This window comes from Pistacia vera, unplaced genomic scaffold (assembly GCF_008641045.1).
Source record: "Pistacia vera cultivar Batoury unplaced genomic scaffold, PisVer_v2 Contig1093, whole genome shotgun sequence".
Taxonomy (NCBI): Eukaryota; Viridiplantae; Streptophyta; class Magnoliopsida; order Sapindales; family Anacardiaceae; genus Pistacia; species Pistacia vera.
The window spans coordinates 124,319-142,448 of NW_022195130.1; the positions used below are offsets into that span (position 1 = coordinate 124,319).

At 33.5% G+C, this 18,130-nt stretch overlaps 1 protein-coding gene across 2 annotated transcripts; it reads left to right on the plus strand.

Moving 5' to 3' along the window:
• The first annotated feature begins 8,238 nt into the window (after positions 1-8,238).
• On the plus strand, positions 8,239-16,373 carry LOC116137454 (UDP-N-acetylglucosamine transporter UGNT1-like). 2 transcript variants are annotated; one of them, XM_031423147.1, is made up of 11 exons: positions 8,239-8,523; positions 9,616-9,776; positions 11,842-11,918; positions 12,133-12,294; positions 12,405-12,538; positions 13,668-13,798; positions 13,900-13,944; positions 14,023-14,120; positions 15,121-15,228; positions 15,817-15,873; positions 15,978-16,373. In XM_031423147.1, the coding sequence occupies exons 2-11, from the start codon at positions 9,641-9,643 to the stop codon at positions 16,050-16,052; spliced, it is 1,023 nt and encodes a 340-aa protein (XP_031279007.1). In that variant the 5' UTR covers positions 8,239-8,523; positions 9,616-9,640; the 3' UTR covers positions 16,053-16,373. The 2 variants fall into 2 exon arrangements, with proteins under 2 accessions (XP_031279007.1, XP_031279015.1); XM_031423155.1 differs by lacking the exon at positions 8,239-8,523 and having other exon boundaries at positions 9,605-9,776.
• The last annotated feature ends 1,757 nt before the right edge of the window (positions 16,374-18,130 follow it).

Genomic DNA, 18,130 nt, shown 5'->3' on the forward strand with positions numbered 1-18,130 from the left:
CACTAGCAAGGCTTTTAAGTCAGCTTCTCCAGTTAGGAATCAAATCACACTCGCAGCTGCATGGCTTATTCCTATGGTAAGTAGTAGAGTGATTCCTTCCGTCTAGATAGATAGCTAGGCCTGAGTGAGTCTAGTCCGGATAGTAGTGATCCTTTTGCCTGTTAGATCTATCCTTCATATATATATATATATATATAAACACTTCCCATTATACAATCAATATGTGTTACTTTCAACAGCCCGCATAAAAAGAAAATAGATTATAAGTTTCTATGCTACATTAATCAATTAAGTAAGGAATTTTAACTCTAAATTTAAGATAGGATCTATAATATATTTTATTGTACCTAAGGTTCTTCATCATTATCTGTGAGAAGATAGTGACGCACACTAGATGTATTTGTAACCTATTAAACTGAACATACAGATATTTGAAAGAAAAAAAATATACATTACAAAACTATATAATATTTAGGTGTCGTTTGGATAGGGGGTATATACGATAATCAGGGTAATCTTCGTTTATTTTATAAGATTTCGGTGTTTGGTTTGAAAGTAATAAAATATTACAGTAATTTTTTATTGTAAATAGTGTTTACTGTTAGTAATGTGGGAGGTAATCTTATTACCTTGCTAGGAGGTGTTTTTAAAATATTATTGGGGTAATCTAATTTTTCTACCCATTTTGCCCTTGATTAAAAATCATTTCAGACACAATTGCCCTCAAATGTCTACCAAATAATAATTAGCCTAGACCCTCTACATTTAAGAAATTAGCTAAAACACCCCAGCCACAAAAAAGTTTAAAAGTTAACAAAATACCTTCAACCACCCAAGACCACCGTCGGGAATGACTCACCACCGCCGGCCACTGGCGTTAGTCACCATAATGGCGTACAACTGGTGAGATCTGGCCAGTCGTGAATCGATAAGGCCTTTTTCGGCCATGGATCACATATCCATGGTCGAAAACAGCCAGATTTAGCGTTTTATGGTCATTTCACAGTTAAAGATGTGGCCGTGAAACAGCCACAGATCTGGCTGTGAAATGGCACGACCAGATACCGTGAAATGGCCATAGATCTAGTTGTTTTCCGGCCATGGATTTGTGATCCATGGCCATTTTCGACTTTGCTGGCACACGATTGGCTATATACGGCCAATCATGCACCATTCCGTCGACTACTGGCAAGGTCGATGGTGGTGCTGGCTGCCGACACTGGCTTAGTGTAGGTGGGGGTGATTTTTCTACAATTAAAGTTTTATATGGCTTAGGTGTTTTAGCAAAATTTCAAATATAAGGGGTTAAAAGAAATTATTCAAAAAAAATAATAAAAAAACACTATTATATTAATATTTAAAAAGGAGGACAATTTAGTAATCTATATAACATACCCACCTATTTATCTCCCAACCAAACATATTATTCACTAATTTATTTGAACCAACTAAACACATTTTCTAAACATTCTCAATAATCTTCAAGTTTCCGTTAATATAATATTCTCCTATAATAAAACATTATAGATACAAGCGCCCTCTTAGAGATGTCAAAATGGGCCAAATCGGTTGACATGGCATGTGATTAGAGGTGGAAAATTTGGGCCGGGTTAGGCGGGTCAACCCTAACCCGGCCCGAAAAAATGCGAGTTAAACCCGGACCGCCAAGATGGCGGTCCAGGTTGACCCTAACCCGGCAGCAACCCCCAGGCGGGCCGGGTTGCACAATGACAACCTGCAACCTGGCGGGTTGCTGTTTTGTCTCTTTTGCAAGAGACCTGGCAACCTGTCGGGTTGCAACAGCCAACCCGGCGAGTTGGCCCAAAAAAATAAAAAATAAATAAAAATTTTTATTTTATTTTTCAAATTATCTCTTTACCCTTGAAACATAGCCGTTTTATAGCCGTTTGAGGGATCTTTTTCGTCATTTTTCTTTCCCATTTTTTCCTATAAATTGGCCCTAAACTCTCACATTTTTCTCACAACTCAAATTCTCTCATTCTCTCATATTCTCTAATCTCTAATCTCTCAATTAATCATTTATTAGTTTTTGCAATTTGCTCATATTTTAATTCTTATTAGTTTTTGCAATTTTTAATTCATATTTCCAATTTTCCAAATTCCAAATTCCATACTCCAAATCTCTTTCTTTAATTTTTATTTCTTCTACATCAAATTTTTTTTTTTTTAATAGAATCATTTTAATTTTGTAATATAGATGATACGGGTGAGGGAGGTTCTAGTGAACCTCAAAATTAGTTGTTTTGTAAATTATAATTTGTAAATTTATTGTCAATTATTGCACTCTTTTTTCCTTACCAAGTTTTTGTCCATGGGTTTTCTTGGTGAGGTTTTAACGAGGCAATAATTATTGTAATTTCTTATTTATTTTTTAATAATAAATAATTTAATTATTCTTATATTACAATTTTAATGTATTAAAATTGAATTAATATTTGGAATGTTAACAAAAAAAAATTAATTTATAATTTAATTATTGATATTTGAAAAGAAATTAATAATTAACTAAAAACAATTACATTTATAAATTGTTATATTCCTTTGAAAAGCTTAAAACATTTAACTTAATAAAATAAAACAAACAAAATTAAAAAAAAAAAAGTCAAAAAGCAGGTTAACCCGGCCCAACCCGCGCCTAACCCGAGGTTAGGGTTGGCGGTTCGGGTTGGGCCAGCCAATTCTCTAATGTTGGCGGCCTAACCTGACCCGCCAATGTCTCGGCGGGTCAAGACCGACCCGCTATTTCAGCAACCCGTCGTGGGCTGGGTCGGATCAGACCGAACGGGTTACTTTCCACCTTTACATGTGATCATATGACTTAATATAACATATTAAATAATTTAGTTTTCATATCAATACAATATTAACACGAACTATGCGCAAATTGCATAACATAATTTAATGCTTCCATTAATATTAGATAGGTGACAAAAATGACTGATATGACATCTCTAAATTCATATTAAATGATTAATACCTGTTTATGTTTAGTGATAACATATCTTCACAAACGTATCAAATGATGTGGCATCCATGAGTACAATCTATCATACTTATCTTGCAAATGTTGTGACCACCTTCAAATAGCTACCTCCACCTTCAAATCACTTGATGATTACTTGAATTGCTTACAAATTAAGATCTCTTTAGGTTCAACGTTGAAGAAGAACCTTTGATCTTGAATACGAGTTTTAAGGATCTGAGACCTTGCAAGAGGAAGCAACTCATCAAAAACTGTTGAAGTGCACTTTCAATATAACAAAAAGCAACAGATTCAAGACAAGTTAAATGAGATTCCATACCAGCACTTTCAGTGACAACTCCAACTAGCAACTCAACGGCGATAGGAGTAAGAAACTCGTTAACGACATTGGGTTTATAAATTATTTTGGCGCTTTGCAAGAAAGGAGAAGGGGGAACAATGTTTGTAAACTCCTAAAATTTAACGATGTCAATCTTATGAAAATTCCAACTGAGCTTGTTAACTGCTAAATATTTATATAGGTTCTTTTGACTTTCCCAACTATGCAAATTATCCTTACAAAAATCTTTTAACTTCCTATTCGTTTGTAAGTCTCTACACTTTTACCTTTATTTTCTTATATGACTGGGTTAATTCTTAGTATACGGTCCCATGCTTTTACAACGTGTGTTTCAAGTCTTATATAATACTCTTTTAAGTTGGGAAAATATTATTGTTGAATAGGACATCAATAAAAGCCTTTTATGACGGGATTTAATTCTTTCTTAAAAAACGTATATATTTTCTTGTATTGACAAATTGCTCATAGCATAGACCAACTTCTCAGATTGTTACATTAAGTATTCCTTCCACAATGAAATCAATAATAAATTCAAATAATGAAAATATATGACTTTGTCACATGGTATGTTACATAGTGTAGCTTGATTAAAAAAAAAAAAAAAGCCCTAGAAATTTCAATTGAAGTAAATACAAATAGTTGTGACTGAATTACAATTGAAATACAGAGTTAATAAGTGTAACTTGATTGAAGTGCTGAAACAATGATTTCTATCGTTGAAGTGTAGAGATAATATAAAATGGCGGTGGTGGGAAAGTAGAGTGAATGATGATGGAAGGAAACATAAATGTTGTGACTTGCATGAACAACACACCGATGTGCACAGACGATAATGATACAACACTGTGAGGAATATGATGATAAAGATACTTCAAACAAATATTTACAAGACGCTGTCGTTTGAATGATTATTGATCATTGGCCAATATTATAGAACCCTATATATTGGATCATATTTGTTCAATTATACCCCACATGAATATTAAAAAGTCCTTATATTGTAATAATATCAGTTTAACCTTTTGATATTTATAACTTTAATGTAATGTTATGTAGTGAGGATTTTCCAAGGGCAATTGTTGTGGAATTATCAAGCAATTTTTCATCTTTCCAACGATTATCTTTGCCCTTGAAAAAACCTCCTATTTCTTGACGAATTATTTTTTATGATCATAGAATGCAATATCTGCATATTTGGAGGGAATTCTTTATAGTTTTGAATAGTTATTGTTTAGGAAGAATCCATGTGGGTTCGCATCTCTTAATGAAAGTTCATATTTGGTATATTCTCTTTTGGAAAGTCTTACTAATTGTTTCTTGTATAAATTCAGGGAATTGGCCTCTTAATTATGAAAAATTATCAAATTATCAACCTATTAATGTTATTTTGCTGTTAATTAATTGAAATTAGTTCTCAAAAACCATGAAAAATATTTATTAAGAGATTTCTTATTATTCAATTTTTGATATAGGTACAAGAAGATTTAAAAAAAAAAAAAAAAACTCAATGGACAACCTACAGCCATAGACAACTTTTGTTTTTATGAAAGTGGAATAAGACGACATGATATATTAGATAGATAATGCATAGAGGAAAAGGAAGTATCATGCAAGTCAACATTGAATGAGGATTATCTTGTCTATTTTTGAGTTATAGGAGTTGAATTTTCTCCCAGTTGTAAATACTTTTTGGGTGATGCCATAGTCGTGTCAATCAAAATGGGACATTCATATTTCCTTGTATTAGAAAGGAGAATTATTTTCTCCTCTATCTTTGGTCAATAACACATTACCCATAATATTGAAAAGTTGTCAACTACATTCTTAGTTTTTATGACGGTTACCCTGATTGAATGGTGGAAGAGCTTTTTAGTCTTTATTTGAATTTTGTTTATGAGATGATTATCCAATATTAAACACATTTAAGTTAATATATTAACATCTATAATTTTATTAATTGTAATCAAAATCGATATCCCAAACTAAAACACAACCGTTTGAATTAATTTTTTTTAAGACAAAGTAACCGAAAATTGTATCAATTAAGTTGTATTATCTATTATTTAATACAATCTTATATGATATATAAGTATTTGTTTCTAAGAAATAATTATTATGCATAGATGTTAAACATATTTTTTACTAAATATTATTTTAACCTTTTTACAATATTTAGTATATGATGGAAATTTCAAAAACTTTATTCCACTATACATGTTTTTATATTTATATCACTTCCTCTCTTTCAAATAAACAAACATGCGTACTTTAAAGAGTTTTATAGCAATTAAGATGTCCAAATAAGTTTGTTTAAATAGAGAGACGCTAGGTGGGCCGGCTGAGATCGAGACCCTGTGGCCAAGGCCCGGCCTGGCGCGACCCCCATGATCCCTGGCCCATGCTGACCTAGGCCCGTTACCTAGATGGCAGGTAATGCCCAGGCCTACTGACGGCATTTGTAACCCCCAGTCCCATCCTATTATAATTCTCTACAATTTATTTTCTCATGGGCTCTTGATATATCTTTCTTTGTCATTCATATTAACTTAATTAAAGTATCTCCTCTTAATCACCAGATTTTTATGTGTATAGATCAATATGGCGAACAAGGGATCTTAAGTTTGACTAAAATCACAATTGATTGTTATCATAATTCATTTCAAAATCATAATCAATAAAATTTTATTTTATTTTTTAATGATAACTTAACATTGAACAACATTTTCATTTTATTTATTTGGAAAATAACGGAATGCAATTTAACATTATCAATAAATTACATTCTTGGACAAGATAGGACTAAGCTTAATTTTCAAGTCTATAATCCAGCCCGTTTCAGGGGCCCAAACTGCAGGCAGCACTGAAGTGTAAAACTAACTAGACCCAATGGCTCAAGTCAAAAGCAAGTCGGAATAAAGTTATTTTTTAAGGAGCTATTTGCTTTGTTCATAAGATATAGGGTGCCTTAATATCAACTTTAAAAATATTTAATATATGTGGAAATACTATTGAACTTGCTTTAGGAAACCCATTAGATTAATTGCATAGGAGCTTTTTGATGTCGTTCTTATTCACATATAAAAACAATAGACAGCATCTTCAATTGATATTTTTACCTAGGAAATGGGGAAAAAATAGCATGAATTGAGAAGAAGAATTTGCATATACTCATAGCAAGTTACCACTTTGCCTAATCCAAGTAATATATATATATATAAAGAGTGAGTTGAGAAAATAAAATGTAAAAATTAACATAGGTTGGGCTGATACATAAAATAATAAAATTAACAATGGCCCATGTTAAAAACTCTGGTTGGGCCTAGACGATGGTTGTCCCAGGCTTGACCCTTACCTAGGGCAAGGCCCTAAAACCGTACCTCAGCCCATGCTTATCCTCGCAAACAGTTGGTAATGCTCGGCCCATATGGGCTGGGTTAAGCCAGGTACCCGAAAATCGAGGTACAATTGTCATCTCTATTTATGGATAGTTTAATGTAAGTATCAATGTGTCATTTTTTTGAATCAAGCAATTGTACCTCGATTTTTAACATGCTTGGCCATCGTTCGCCGACCACCTTCTCGATTGGTCATTTGCTTTTCTGGTCGATTATTTGACCAAAAATTGATGTTGTCACCACAAATCGACCCATCAGTTCTTCCTTTCCAAAATTCCCAACAATCTTGTTTCGGTTCGCTCACTGTTCGTCAGCGATTGAAGCTCCCCTGCCCTAGGGATTTCCTGGTGTGAAAGATGAATTTGGATTGATTGGTTCAAATTTCTTGTTTGTTTCAGTTGGAGGACGGTTGAGGAAGGTTTTTTGAAGTGTTTTAAGGCTTTATTGTTGATTTCCAGTCACCGATGCTCCCCAAAACTCTCATCGTCCACCTTTTCTTGATTGCACATAAAGTGTTCTACGAAAGGACTTTTTTGTAGTGTTCTATGGCTGTGATATTGTGTGGGTGGGACTGTAATGGTTGGCTATTGGGGATGGGAGGCTATTGTGCTAGATGGATGGAAGGTGGGTCGGGTGGAATTGTTGGCCATGGAGGAGAGGGCGTGCTTTACGGGTGGAAGGAGGGTGGGAGAGCTTTGCTAAGTGTTGGTGGGTAGGGGAGATGGGTGGAGAAAAAGGTGAAAAAATAAAAGAGAAAAAAATAAGTTCTTGCCACAGCCACCACCACTATGCCATAACAGTTGCAGAAGCCGCAACAACAGTTGCAGGGGTGTGTTTGTTAGGTTTTCAAATATGTAAATACTAAGAAAATCTTAGGGGTGTGTTTGTCAGGTTGTCAAGGGCAGTATGATAATAGTACTCTTTGCATATGTGTCATAACCTGAATATCGCTAACGGTGTTACTTAAAGGGTGGGAATCTGGAATAAATGAAACTAGAGGTGGAACCTTGCCATTTTGCTAATCTTGGGGTGGGAACATGTTGTTTACTTGGAAATGGCTGGTTGCAAATTCTTATGCTTTAATGGAAATTAAAAAACTTGTGAATTTTGATCCCTCTATGAGTGGGGATAAAATTATAGGGGTACCTTCTATGGCTAGTGGTTTTTCAATCAAGTAGGCTTAGAATGAAGTGAGATTAAGAAAAACTAAAGTAGAATGGCACCACCTTGTGTGGTTTAGGAAATCAATTGCTAGACATGCTATGATTCTTTGGATGGCTATTAAAGAGAAGTTCGGCACCAAAGACAAATTGATGAGGTATGGTATTGCTCAAAATGCATGTTGTTGTTTTTGTAAATCGGCCCAAGAATCTTTGGATCATCTTTTCTTCACATGCACTTTCACAAAGTCCATTTGGTGTCGTGTTCTTGCGGTCTCTTCTTTTGGTTATAGGGAGGTGCCTTGGCATGACTATGTCAATTCCTTATCCATGAATTGGAAGAGAAACAAACTCAAATATGCCATAGGTAAATTATGCTTGGGTGCTACAGTCTATTTCATTTGGAGGGAGAGGAACAATAGATTTTTTAAAGGGGATTTTATGGATGCTTGGACAATTCACAACCACATTCGGAACATGGTGAGCGATAGGCTGTGGACCTCAACAAAATGAAATCTTCCATGGCCAATAGAAGACTTGCGGAGATTTGGGAATTACCTATGACTATCTTCAAAACCAACATGTGACGAACATGGGTTTCCCTAACCCAAGGCTTCTCCTAAGGTAGGAATAATGTTATGTATTGTTGCTCTTAGTCTTGTTTAGGTTCTTTTGAATCCTATCCCAAGGCATGTCCTATGATAGGATGTCTTTGTCTTTGTATTCCTTTACTTGCTCTTCTCCTCTTGTCTCTATCCTTTGCGTGCTTAAGATAGACAAAAAAGAGGTTTATTGGGTTTATGTTTTTGTTTCTATCCCAGAGCCTATCCTGAGGTAGGATAGTCGTTTTTTATTACCTCTCTGTACACTCTTTATCTTTTAATGGTACTACTTAAAAAAAATATATATATATATAGTTTACTCTTCCAACAATTACCAAGTTAAACTTACCACGCAATTATATATCGGGATTAAATTTAAGAGATAAAAAAGCATTATAAAAATAATAAAACTTACTTTATCATATGTTTTCTAAGTTTATATGAGGTTTTGAGAATTATTATTTAAAAAAAAAAGTTTTAGTATAGAATTTATCTTGATACAAAGTTGAAAACAGTTTCATGACATAACACATTATCTTTCTTTAATTTTTGTCATATAAATAATTCAATGTGACAATTGATATCTTCCCTATTGCATTTTCAAATATGAAATACCCCTATTAAGATATGGTATGAATATTTATTTGGATTCTATTGATTTGATTCCTTTTTAGTCATCTTGAATATGTTGTATAGGGTCATTCAAATTAAAAACATATCTTTATATTTTACCTTTCATGAATATTCAAATATTTATTCCCATTTAAATCTAAATATTTGCAAGATTGGCTGTATGCAACTTTATACAATGTTTCAAAACACTTTTGAATTTTGATAATACTAAAAAATAAATTAAAATAAAAATCTATTTAAAGTATGTTCTTGATAAAGTAATAAATAATTAATTGATAATATTTTAATTAATAATAAAAAAGAATAAGAAAAGGAAAAAGAATGATGGGGTGATGAATATCTGAGCTGGGACCTAGCATAAGTGGACCCTCACTTCTTAAAAAGTATGCCACTGTCCCTGCCACTCATGGCTCACTGCACTACTTAAACTCGTGTTTTCTTCTCTGATTCATTCTCAAATAAAAGTTTGTATCTTTTTCAGACTTTAAACAAATTATAACAAAACAATGGCTTCTTCAGTCAAGAGTGAAGGATTACCAGTGACAGTAGACGACGGTTCATTGAAAAGCCAAGAGCAGTCAAAAGGTTCTGCCATGACTAAAAGAGGTGTCTATGCAGCTGTCTCTTACATGGCTTCTGCTGGTAATGCTTTTTTTTGTTTTTTCTCTTTTAATGTTTGGACTTATTTCATGAAACAACTTTTAATGTTACTTTCTACCTTGAAAGTTGCTTTGTTAAAAGAAAACTTTTTGTTGTATTCTTGATGGGGTTTTCTATAAAAATGTTGCTGTTGTATTTATTTTTGGTTATGCTTTATTTGGTTGCTGAGAAAATGTGGGGAAGAGGAAAGTTTTAAGTTCTACGTGAGTCATAAAATGGAGAAAGTAAGTAAAGTTGACAACTTTTTGCTTCTGTGTTGATTTTGTTGTTTAAAATTATGACTCTGTTTTTTCAACTTTGGAAGAGTGATTGGGTTGAAACTAAGACCTATCTCTATTTCATATGCTAAATACACTGAAATCCTGCATTCAAGTCATATACAAATGTGCTTGTGAGCAACTAAAGGGAGGATTTTTCAGGAATTTTGAGGGTTGAAAACTTAATTTTGTTGTATGCTTGGGAAAGAAGAAAAAGGTTCTAAACTTAGAAGAAGAAAGGAATTTGTGGAATATTTCATGTTGCAGAGTAGGATCTTTGACGAGATATTGCAGCTGGTCTGTTAATATGAGTAAGAATGTCTAGTGAATTTGTTAGAGTCATTGAGGACATCTGAGATGGAATGACAAATGTGAAAATTATTGTGAGGCAGAAACAAATTTTCATTTGCAATGTGTGCTTAATTCCCAGATTATTGAGCGTCTATCATTTTGCATCGGTGGAGGGTGTATTTAAGGGCATTTTCATGAGATATATGGTGGGGAATTGTAGTTTTTGTAATAAAATAGTATGTGAGATGTGAAGATGTTAGAGATATGAAGAGATGGATTTTAGAGCTATTATGGAGCGAGAAAATTTAAAGATTTCTCATCAAAACTACGATAAATTGAAATGCTGAAGATATAACCAAGACTAAAAAATAACCATTTTGATTTTCGAACCATTTATTCCAAAGAAGGTGAGGTTGAGAAAGTATTACACATAAGACCATGTAGAAATGATTTTGAAGTCAAGCATGATTCATATGTGGTCTTTTAAAATGAGAGAATGTTTATCTTATGCGATAAGAATGTTACTTTGTTTATAAATAAGCATCCTTAAGTCGTCTAGTAACACTGTAATAAACAATCCCTCTCTTGGGTTTAATTGCCTGCCTTACTCATTCAAATTGGTGAGTTCCAGGTGTTTGACATCTTTGAACTAATTCCTGATAAAGTTAATCCTTAATATAATATGTGTTCTCTATATCTAATGGTGGACAGGTTATCTTATTGCTTGCAGTTTTGGTTTTGTTTATTCAAATAATGTTAATAGAAACCCCTTGCCAGAAGAGATAGTTTTCGTCATGATTTTTGTAATTATTTTCATTTTCTTTTGCCCAACTGTCTCTTCCTCCAGTTTTCTTTTTTTAGTTGTTGAATATCCATGCCATGAGTAAGTATTGACTGTCTTAGTTGGTATCTTAACCTAAGATTGAAGTTTTTGGGTTTGATTTGGGGGAGGAGGGGATGTTGGATTAAAAACAATACCAATGCCATTATCACATTATCTTTTGCTCTTTTCTTTTAACTACTAATTTTGTAATTAGTATATAGAGGAGAGCTCTACAATAGTTGCTGACTTCTCTTCACCCATTGTGTCCCGTCTTTATGTGCTTTAAGAAAACAAAATGAAAACATTAAATGTGTGGCATCATCCACATAAACTCTAGACATGTGGCATGATAAGAAACCAACAACTGCAGCAGAGAGTGAGCAGGAAACAGTTATCAACATTTCTCTAGTATAAGTGATTCACTATTTATTTGTTCCTGATAAATCTCAATATTTACCTCATTATACATATTGTCATCCACGGAGTTCTTTGAGTTGTTTTTTATTTTTTTTTCTTCTAACTTGTGATAGTTTGATATGAGAATGGTGATTTACTGGTTTTAATTGTTTATTGATCAAACTTTTGCTACTGTCCTTTACATGTCTTAATTATCTGATTTTCTGTGAATGTGTCTCATCATAACTCGTATGATCTTTCCTTTTCCTCCAATTTGCAGTTCTCTTGGTAATGTTCAACAAAGCAGCTCTTTCTTCATATAGTTTCTCATGTGTAAATGTCATCACACTTTTTCAGGTAGTCTACTTGCCAAAATTGTCTCATTTACCAGACTATTTATTTTAAGTTCTAAGCTGTTAGCTGCACAGCTAGCAAGCGATAGCTTACTGCAATTCTTTTACCGCTTCAACAATTTTTGCTGCCTTCTGGAAAACTGTGTTGTCAAATCTGGTGTTTGTTATCTTTGAGTACTTCATTAGTTGACTTGTGCATTTTATATCTTGTTTGCTAGCTGCTATGTTCATGTTCAATTCTCTATGCACTGAAATGCTGGAAGGTCATCTCTTTCACAGCTATTGAACCACAGAGCACCACTTATAATCCATTAACCCTAGTACCATTGAAGACATTAATTCATACCCTTCCTCTAGCAATAGCATATTTGCTATATATGGTACGTATTTTATGGTAGACAATATTTCACAAGCTTTTCCTACCTTGGTGAAAGCTTAAATATTTCCTTGCAATATTCCCAATATTTGTCTTTTTTTTTTTTATTGAAAGCTGGTCACAATGGAAGCTGTGCGAGGCATAAATGTTCCCATGTACACCACCCTCAGGCGGACCACAGTGGCTTTTACGATGATTGTGGAGTATCTATTGACAGGGCAGAAACACTCACTTTCTGTTGTTGGCAGGTACACTACCTTTTTAACTTTCTTCTGACGATTAAACCTTTGCTGTTACTGGAAGTAGGAAAACTTCATCCATGGTTTCAACACCGTCCCTGTGGGTCTGCAGAATGCTTTTTAGCTAGTTATTAAACACATGTTCCTCAAAGTGTTTATAATGAAGAATACTCTTATAATTATCTAAAAGATATCAAACATTATTAGTATCTTCTACAAAGAAACTGTTTGGTCCCCCTTTTTTAACTTGCAGATCGTTTATCTGTGAAGTATCCATGCTATATCTTTTGGGTGATATCTAGTTTAGACAAAGATGTATTACTTCAATTATAGTGATATCTCTTACCATGTGGTAATATTTATACTGTTTTAACAATTACAATTAAATACTTGATAATAGCCAAAAAAAACGTACACTTAAAAAATAAACTGTTAAATATGAAATCAATCATAACGTAAAACAGTGATTAATTAATTTGTTAAGTTTATTTTCAGGAAGATGGTTTCCATTAGGTATGATTTATGGATTATTGGTATAATTTTTAATTTAGAGGGAAAACAGATTTTTATATGCATTTGTACTGGAAAGGTTTGATATCCAAAGTTCTGGAACCAACCGTCATAGCCTGTATTGTGTTAGGAGTCTTTCCTTTCACGTTGCTTTCTCATTCTTTACCCAAAATTACTGTTGTGAAGAGGGGAAGACTAGTTTTTGCAATATTCAATGTCCATTATATAGGTGCCAAAAACTGTAATTCAACAAATCCGACTACTAAAACTAAGTAAAGTTGTTCCTTTGTGTTCTTTGCCCATTGTCAAACTTGTTGTAAATCCGAGTTTCCCGATTTAGTAGTTACAGCATCCTCAGAAGTTGAATTTTTTGATGGAATAAGTCGTGTAATTTAAATGCCAAAAGGATTCTTGATTGCCTTTGTTGATCAAAATTTTGAAGGCCTCGATTATGTGTGAGCATATACAGTTATCAGTTTTTTGAACTATCTTAAAATGGGAAATAAAGTAGTCTCAACTGCATGGCTTAGAATGTCATTCCATATACTTTTATCTATGATAGATTATCTTTTATATATACATGTGGTTAGTTGCCTTCTTAGTGGAATAAATTCAAGGATTTCATCAGTGTGGGAACTATTATACTCGGTGCAATCATTGCTGGGGCTCGGGACTTGTCATTTGATGCCTATGGCTATGCTGTTGTTTTCATAGCGAACATCTGTACAGCAATATATCTTGCATCCATTGCTCGTATTGGTACTATTTTATTCTTATGCAATTTCACATCTCACTTCTTATTTGAAGGTTTATATCTTTTTTTCATATAAATTTATGGCATATTCTTCAATCTTTTCCAGGTAAATCCAGTGGCCTGAATAGCTTTGGCCTTATGTGGTGCAATGGTAAGATGAAAAGCCTAAGTACAACATATTTTTCCCTTCACAGCTCAGTTGAATAATCTATTTACCGGTTCTTTTTAGGAATAATATGCACACCAATCTTGCTGTTCTGGACATCAGTCAAAGGTGATTTAGAAGTGACTATGAACTTTCCCCTTTTATTCTACCCAGGCTTTCAGGTACTTCCTTTTCTGAAGTTGATAACTTCTTTTCTTATTTTTTTTCTACTCGTGACTGGAGTTTCGCTCCCCTTTTCTTGATTTTGTTAATTTAATGTAGCATTTGGGTCATGAGATGTTTGAAATGATTGTGTGCATTATTTCCTGCTTTTATTTAGCCAGCAATTCTTCTAATTTTCCTACTATTTTCCCCTGTTTGGTATTTCACCTGTCGAAGTATTTGTTATAACCATCATTAAACTGTTGTTCCTTCCAACCAATTGCCATTGACAAAAAGAGATGACACTGTAACTGTGGCTTATCTGGTTATACAACATATTATTCTGAAATTAGACATAAAGGATTACAATCAATGTTGTTTTTTTTTTTTTTTTTTTTCTTGATGCTTGCTTTGCAGTTTGCTCTTGTTTCAATATTCTGTATTGCGTATTGCGTATTTGTATAAGACTGGTTTCATTGATTCCTGTAAATATCTACTTTGGCTGAAATATGAGATTTACCATCACAATAACAAACCCAAATCACATCTCTGCTTTCTGTTTTGAATATATAAATCAAGGTAGTTGAAGAATTAAATGTTATACTTATCTCTCCTTGGTCTAATTGTTATATCAAAGTTTAAGCTTTAGCCCACAATTATCATTTTACCCCTCTTAGTGTTATTGGAATCCACTCGTCTATATGTTTGATATCTTCAACTTGAGAAAGAAATTCAAGTTGAAGATTTTATGGCTTTGAACTTGGGTCAAATTCATTATAACCGTATATTTCAAGATCATAAGCTCTAATTAGTAATGAAACTACAGTACATGTGATCCATAAAATTTAGGTAATGTAACACTCAATGTTTATTACAGAATCTGCTTGATGAGCTTCTATTTCACCATAATAAGGAGCCAACATGCCAGTGTTTACTAAATTTGGGGTATTCAATATAACTACTGAATCAGTGGTTGAGTCGGTGGTCTAACTAAATATTATTGTGTTGAAATGTTTGCAGGTTGTGATGCTTCTTTCCTGTATCATGGCTTTCTTGATAAACTATTACGTATTTTTGAACACAACCCTCAATTCAGCACTCACACAGACAATTTGTGGCAATTTGAAGGTGTGTAATGCATGTTTAACTTGTGCTACCCTACAAACATGCAGATGCAAAAGCTTCCCTTTACCCTAATTTGGTTTTGCATTTTAATATTTTACTCTTTTAATTTGCTGGATTAACATTGATTTTGTTCTGGTAAGTCAAGTAGCTTGAACATTATTTTTGTCATTATAGAGCAGAAGTCAATTGCTTGGCGGCCTAGAACCATCTCATTCATAGACTTTTGTGACATTTTAGCATTTTCAATTGATTTTGCCTGAGCTACTTCTGAGTTAGATGATCAATTATGTGATTAAATTTTAGTATCATGGCTAAATATCGGTGCTAACAAATCATATTTGCTGGATGGAAGTGTATCCTAACAGAGGAATAGATCCTAAAAGTTGGCAAGGAGGGCTGGAAACTTTACCAATATTAAGCTTGTTTCTTTTTAATAAACCAGAATTATTTTTTGCCAGAAAATCACATTCTGTTTTGAGTGTAACCTGTTATCCTTAATCTTTGAAAAATCTGTTAAATATTCTTTCCTGTTCTCTGCCGTTAAACTGCTCATCCCATGACCTTTGTGAACTCCTGTTTTTGCTACTGTAGGACCTTTTTACTATTGGACTCGGCTGGCTGTTGTTTGGGGGACTTCCATTTGATTTGGTGATTATATACTTTATCTGTTCTTATAGTTTATACATACCTTTACATAACAAGCTTAAACCACTTATTTTCTTGTGCCAACTACTGCCATATTTTGCTTTCAGTGGAATGTTATTGGCCAATCTCTTGGTTTCTTGGGCTCGTGTTTATATGCTTGCTGTAAACTCTGGGGGATATAAATGTCATGCTGTTGCTTGAGAGCCTTATACTGGAGATAATTAGCTGATAGGTTGACTGCTGCTAGCTTCATCGGCTGCCAAATTTTGATTAACAACCAGAGACTCTAGAACATGTAGAATTAATACCTCAACTATATAGAAGATTCTCTGCATAAATGCATATTACCAAAGCTTCTGCTACAATATATTAGAGGAGGGATCGTTATCTCTTCTAGTGTTTTCATTACAGAAAATCTGGGATCACAGTGATCCTAGAAACCCTGTTACTCTTAGTTGATGAGAAAAAAAAAAAAATTCATCTTCAAGAACTTGATTAATGAAAGTGGAAGTAGCAAATATTTTTAGTTTGTCTAAGTTCTTCTGTTTATTTTTTATACTATATTCTGTTATATGATTCATTCTATTTGGTTTGAGAATTAAACCCTTCCCTCCCTTGCATTCATCTGCATACATGCAGGATACAGCAACATGTCACAGGCACAGATAAATTATTTGGTCAACTTCTTTATTGAATTTCTTTTGTCACTTTGGATAACAAACTTTAGAATAATCTTAGGATGTCTACTTTAATTTAAGTCAATCCGATGATCTTTATCAGCCCAATATCTTTATTGAGCCAATAACATAATAAATCTCAATACATTATAATTTTACTGTGGGAAACTTATTGATTCCCACCTCTTTGCTTTAATCACAACCATAGAACTAGTTTCTGCTACCCATAACCAGAATTATCTGTATATATATACTTGTGTGTCCTCCATTTTATTAGGCTTTCACAAGTCATGTATGTTTGCTTTCCAAACTAAGGTCTGATACATTTTGTTGCCGGTTCAGAGTAGCAAACCTGTGTGGCATCTGTATCCAATACTATAATTGAGCAACTGAGTTTGGCTAGCTCCATAAACTGGATGCCTTAAATGGATCACATATAGCTCTAGAATTAGTTTTAACTGAAGTCGACTCTTTTGAGTTGGCCATTGAATCCAATCACTTTCTGCCAAATTATGCTAGGATTGCACGTCGTGTAGAAAGGTATTGATTAAAATATTTTAGGACCATTTCACATAGTCTTTCCTCTATTTGACAAAGACTATGTTCGAGTTTGGTTGTCTTAGGACCATCTGTTTGATGCAATATACGTACTGGTCTACATTTTACATCACAACTCTTAAATAATGCTAGCATGAGATGGAATAATGGATGAGTGAGGTTCCTTCACAGTTATAACTTTCCACAAATGACTGATATAGTGAGTACTGTATATACAATCCATCAACTTTATTTAACCATAAAGATTTTCCACAGCTTTATGTTATTTTATTTATGCCTATCCATCAGTGGAGAAGTTTCTTTTGTACAAAATCTGACCCAGCAAGTTACTGTTTTATTCAAAGTAGAATGTACGTCAAAAGTAATAGCCTGACATTTGAGACACTATCATTATATATCATATCTTTCTTCCAATTTGTGTAAAGCATGCAAAGAACTTTGAATTCTGAGATTGACCTGTGATGTTTCAGTTACCTCTCACAGTTAGTGCCCCCCCAAAAAAGGTGAACTTGTGTCTCACTAATCTTTAGTTGAATCCTTTTGCAAAAGGGTTTATTCTTTTGTTGGTGGGAAAATATTTTGGGAGGTTCAAGAGATCACTGGAGTTCGTGGAGAGGGAGGTGTCCTTCTTGTCTCCACAAACTGACAAGTGATTTTGGCCAAATTGCTATGCATAAATGAAACATACCCATCAGTTACATTTTCAAAAGCTTAAAGTTCACTTCAATTCCTTTGACCTATTATATCCAATTAATACTCTTAAATCAAAGTAAATTGGCAAAATGGAATACTGTACTATGTTGCAATTCTTTTTTTTTTTTTTTTTTTTTTTTTTTTAATGGTCAATAGGAACAAGTATTCAAACCCGAGAAAGCTAGTAAAGAATAATAACAACAGATCACAGAAGGAGAGGAAACTTAAAATTCAAAGGTGCATGATGTTTAAGTAATAAATTCCGAGCATGAAGATAGGAAAGTATGTTGTCTTTGTTGATAAAATAAAGGGCAAGATGGCCCATTAAAGCT

Coding starts and splice junctions, on each gene's coding strand:
- LOC116137454 (XM_031423147.1), top strand. CDS start 9,641: ATGGCTTCTTCAGTCAAGAGTGAAGGATTACCAGTGACAGTAGACGAC. Junction 12,539..13,667: donor TCACTTTCTGTTGTTGGCAG/GTACACTACCTT, acceptor GGATTTCATCAG/TGTGGGAACTATTATACTCG. Junction 15,874..15,977: donor GGGGACTTCCATTTGATTTG/GTGATTATATAC, acceptor TTTTGCTTTCAG/TGGAATGTTATTGGCCAATC.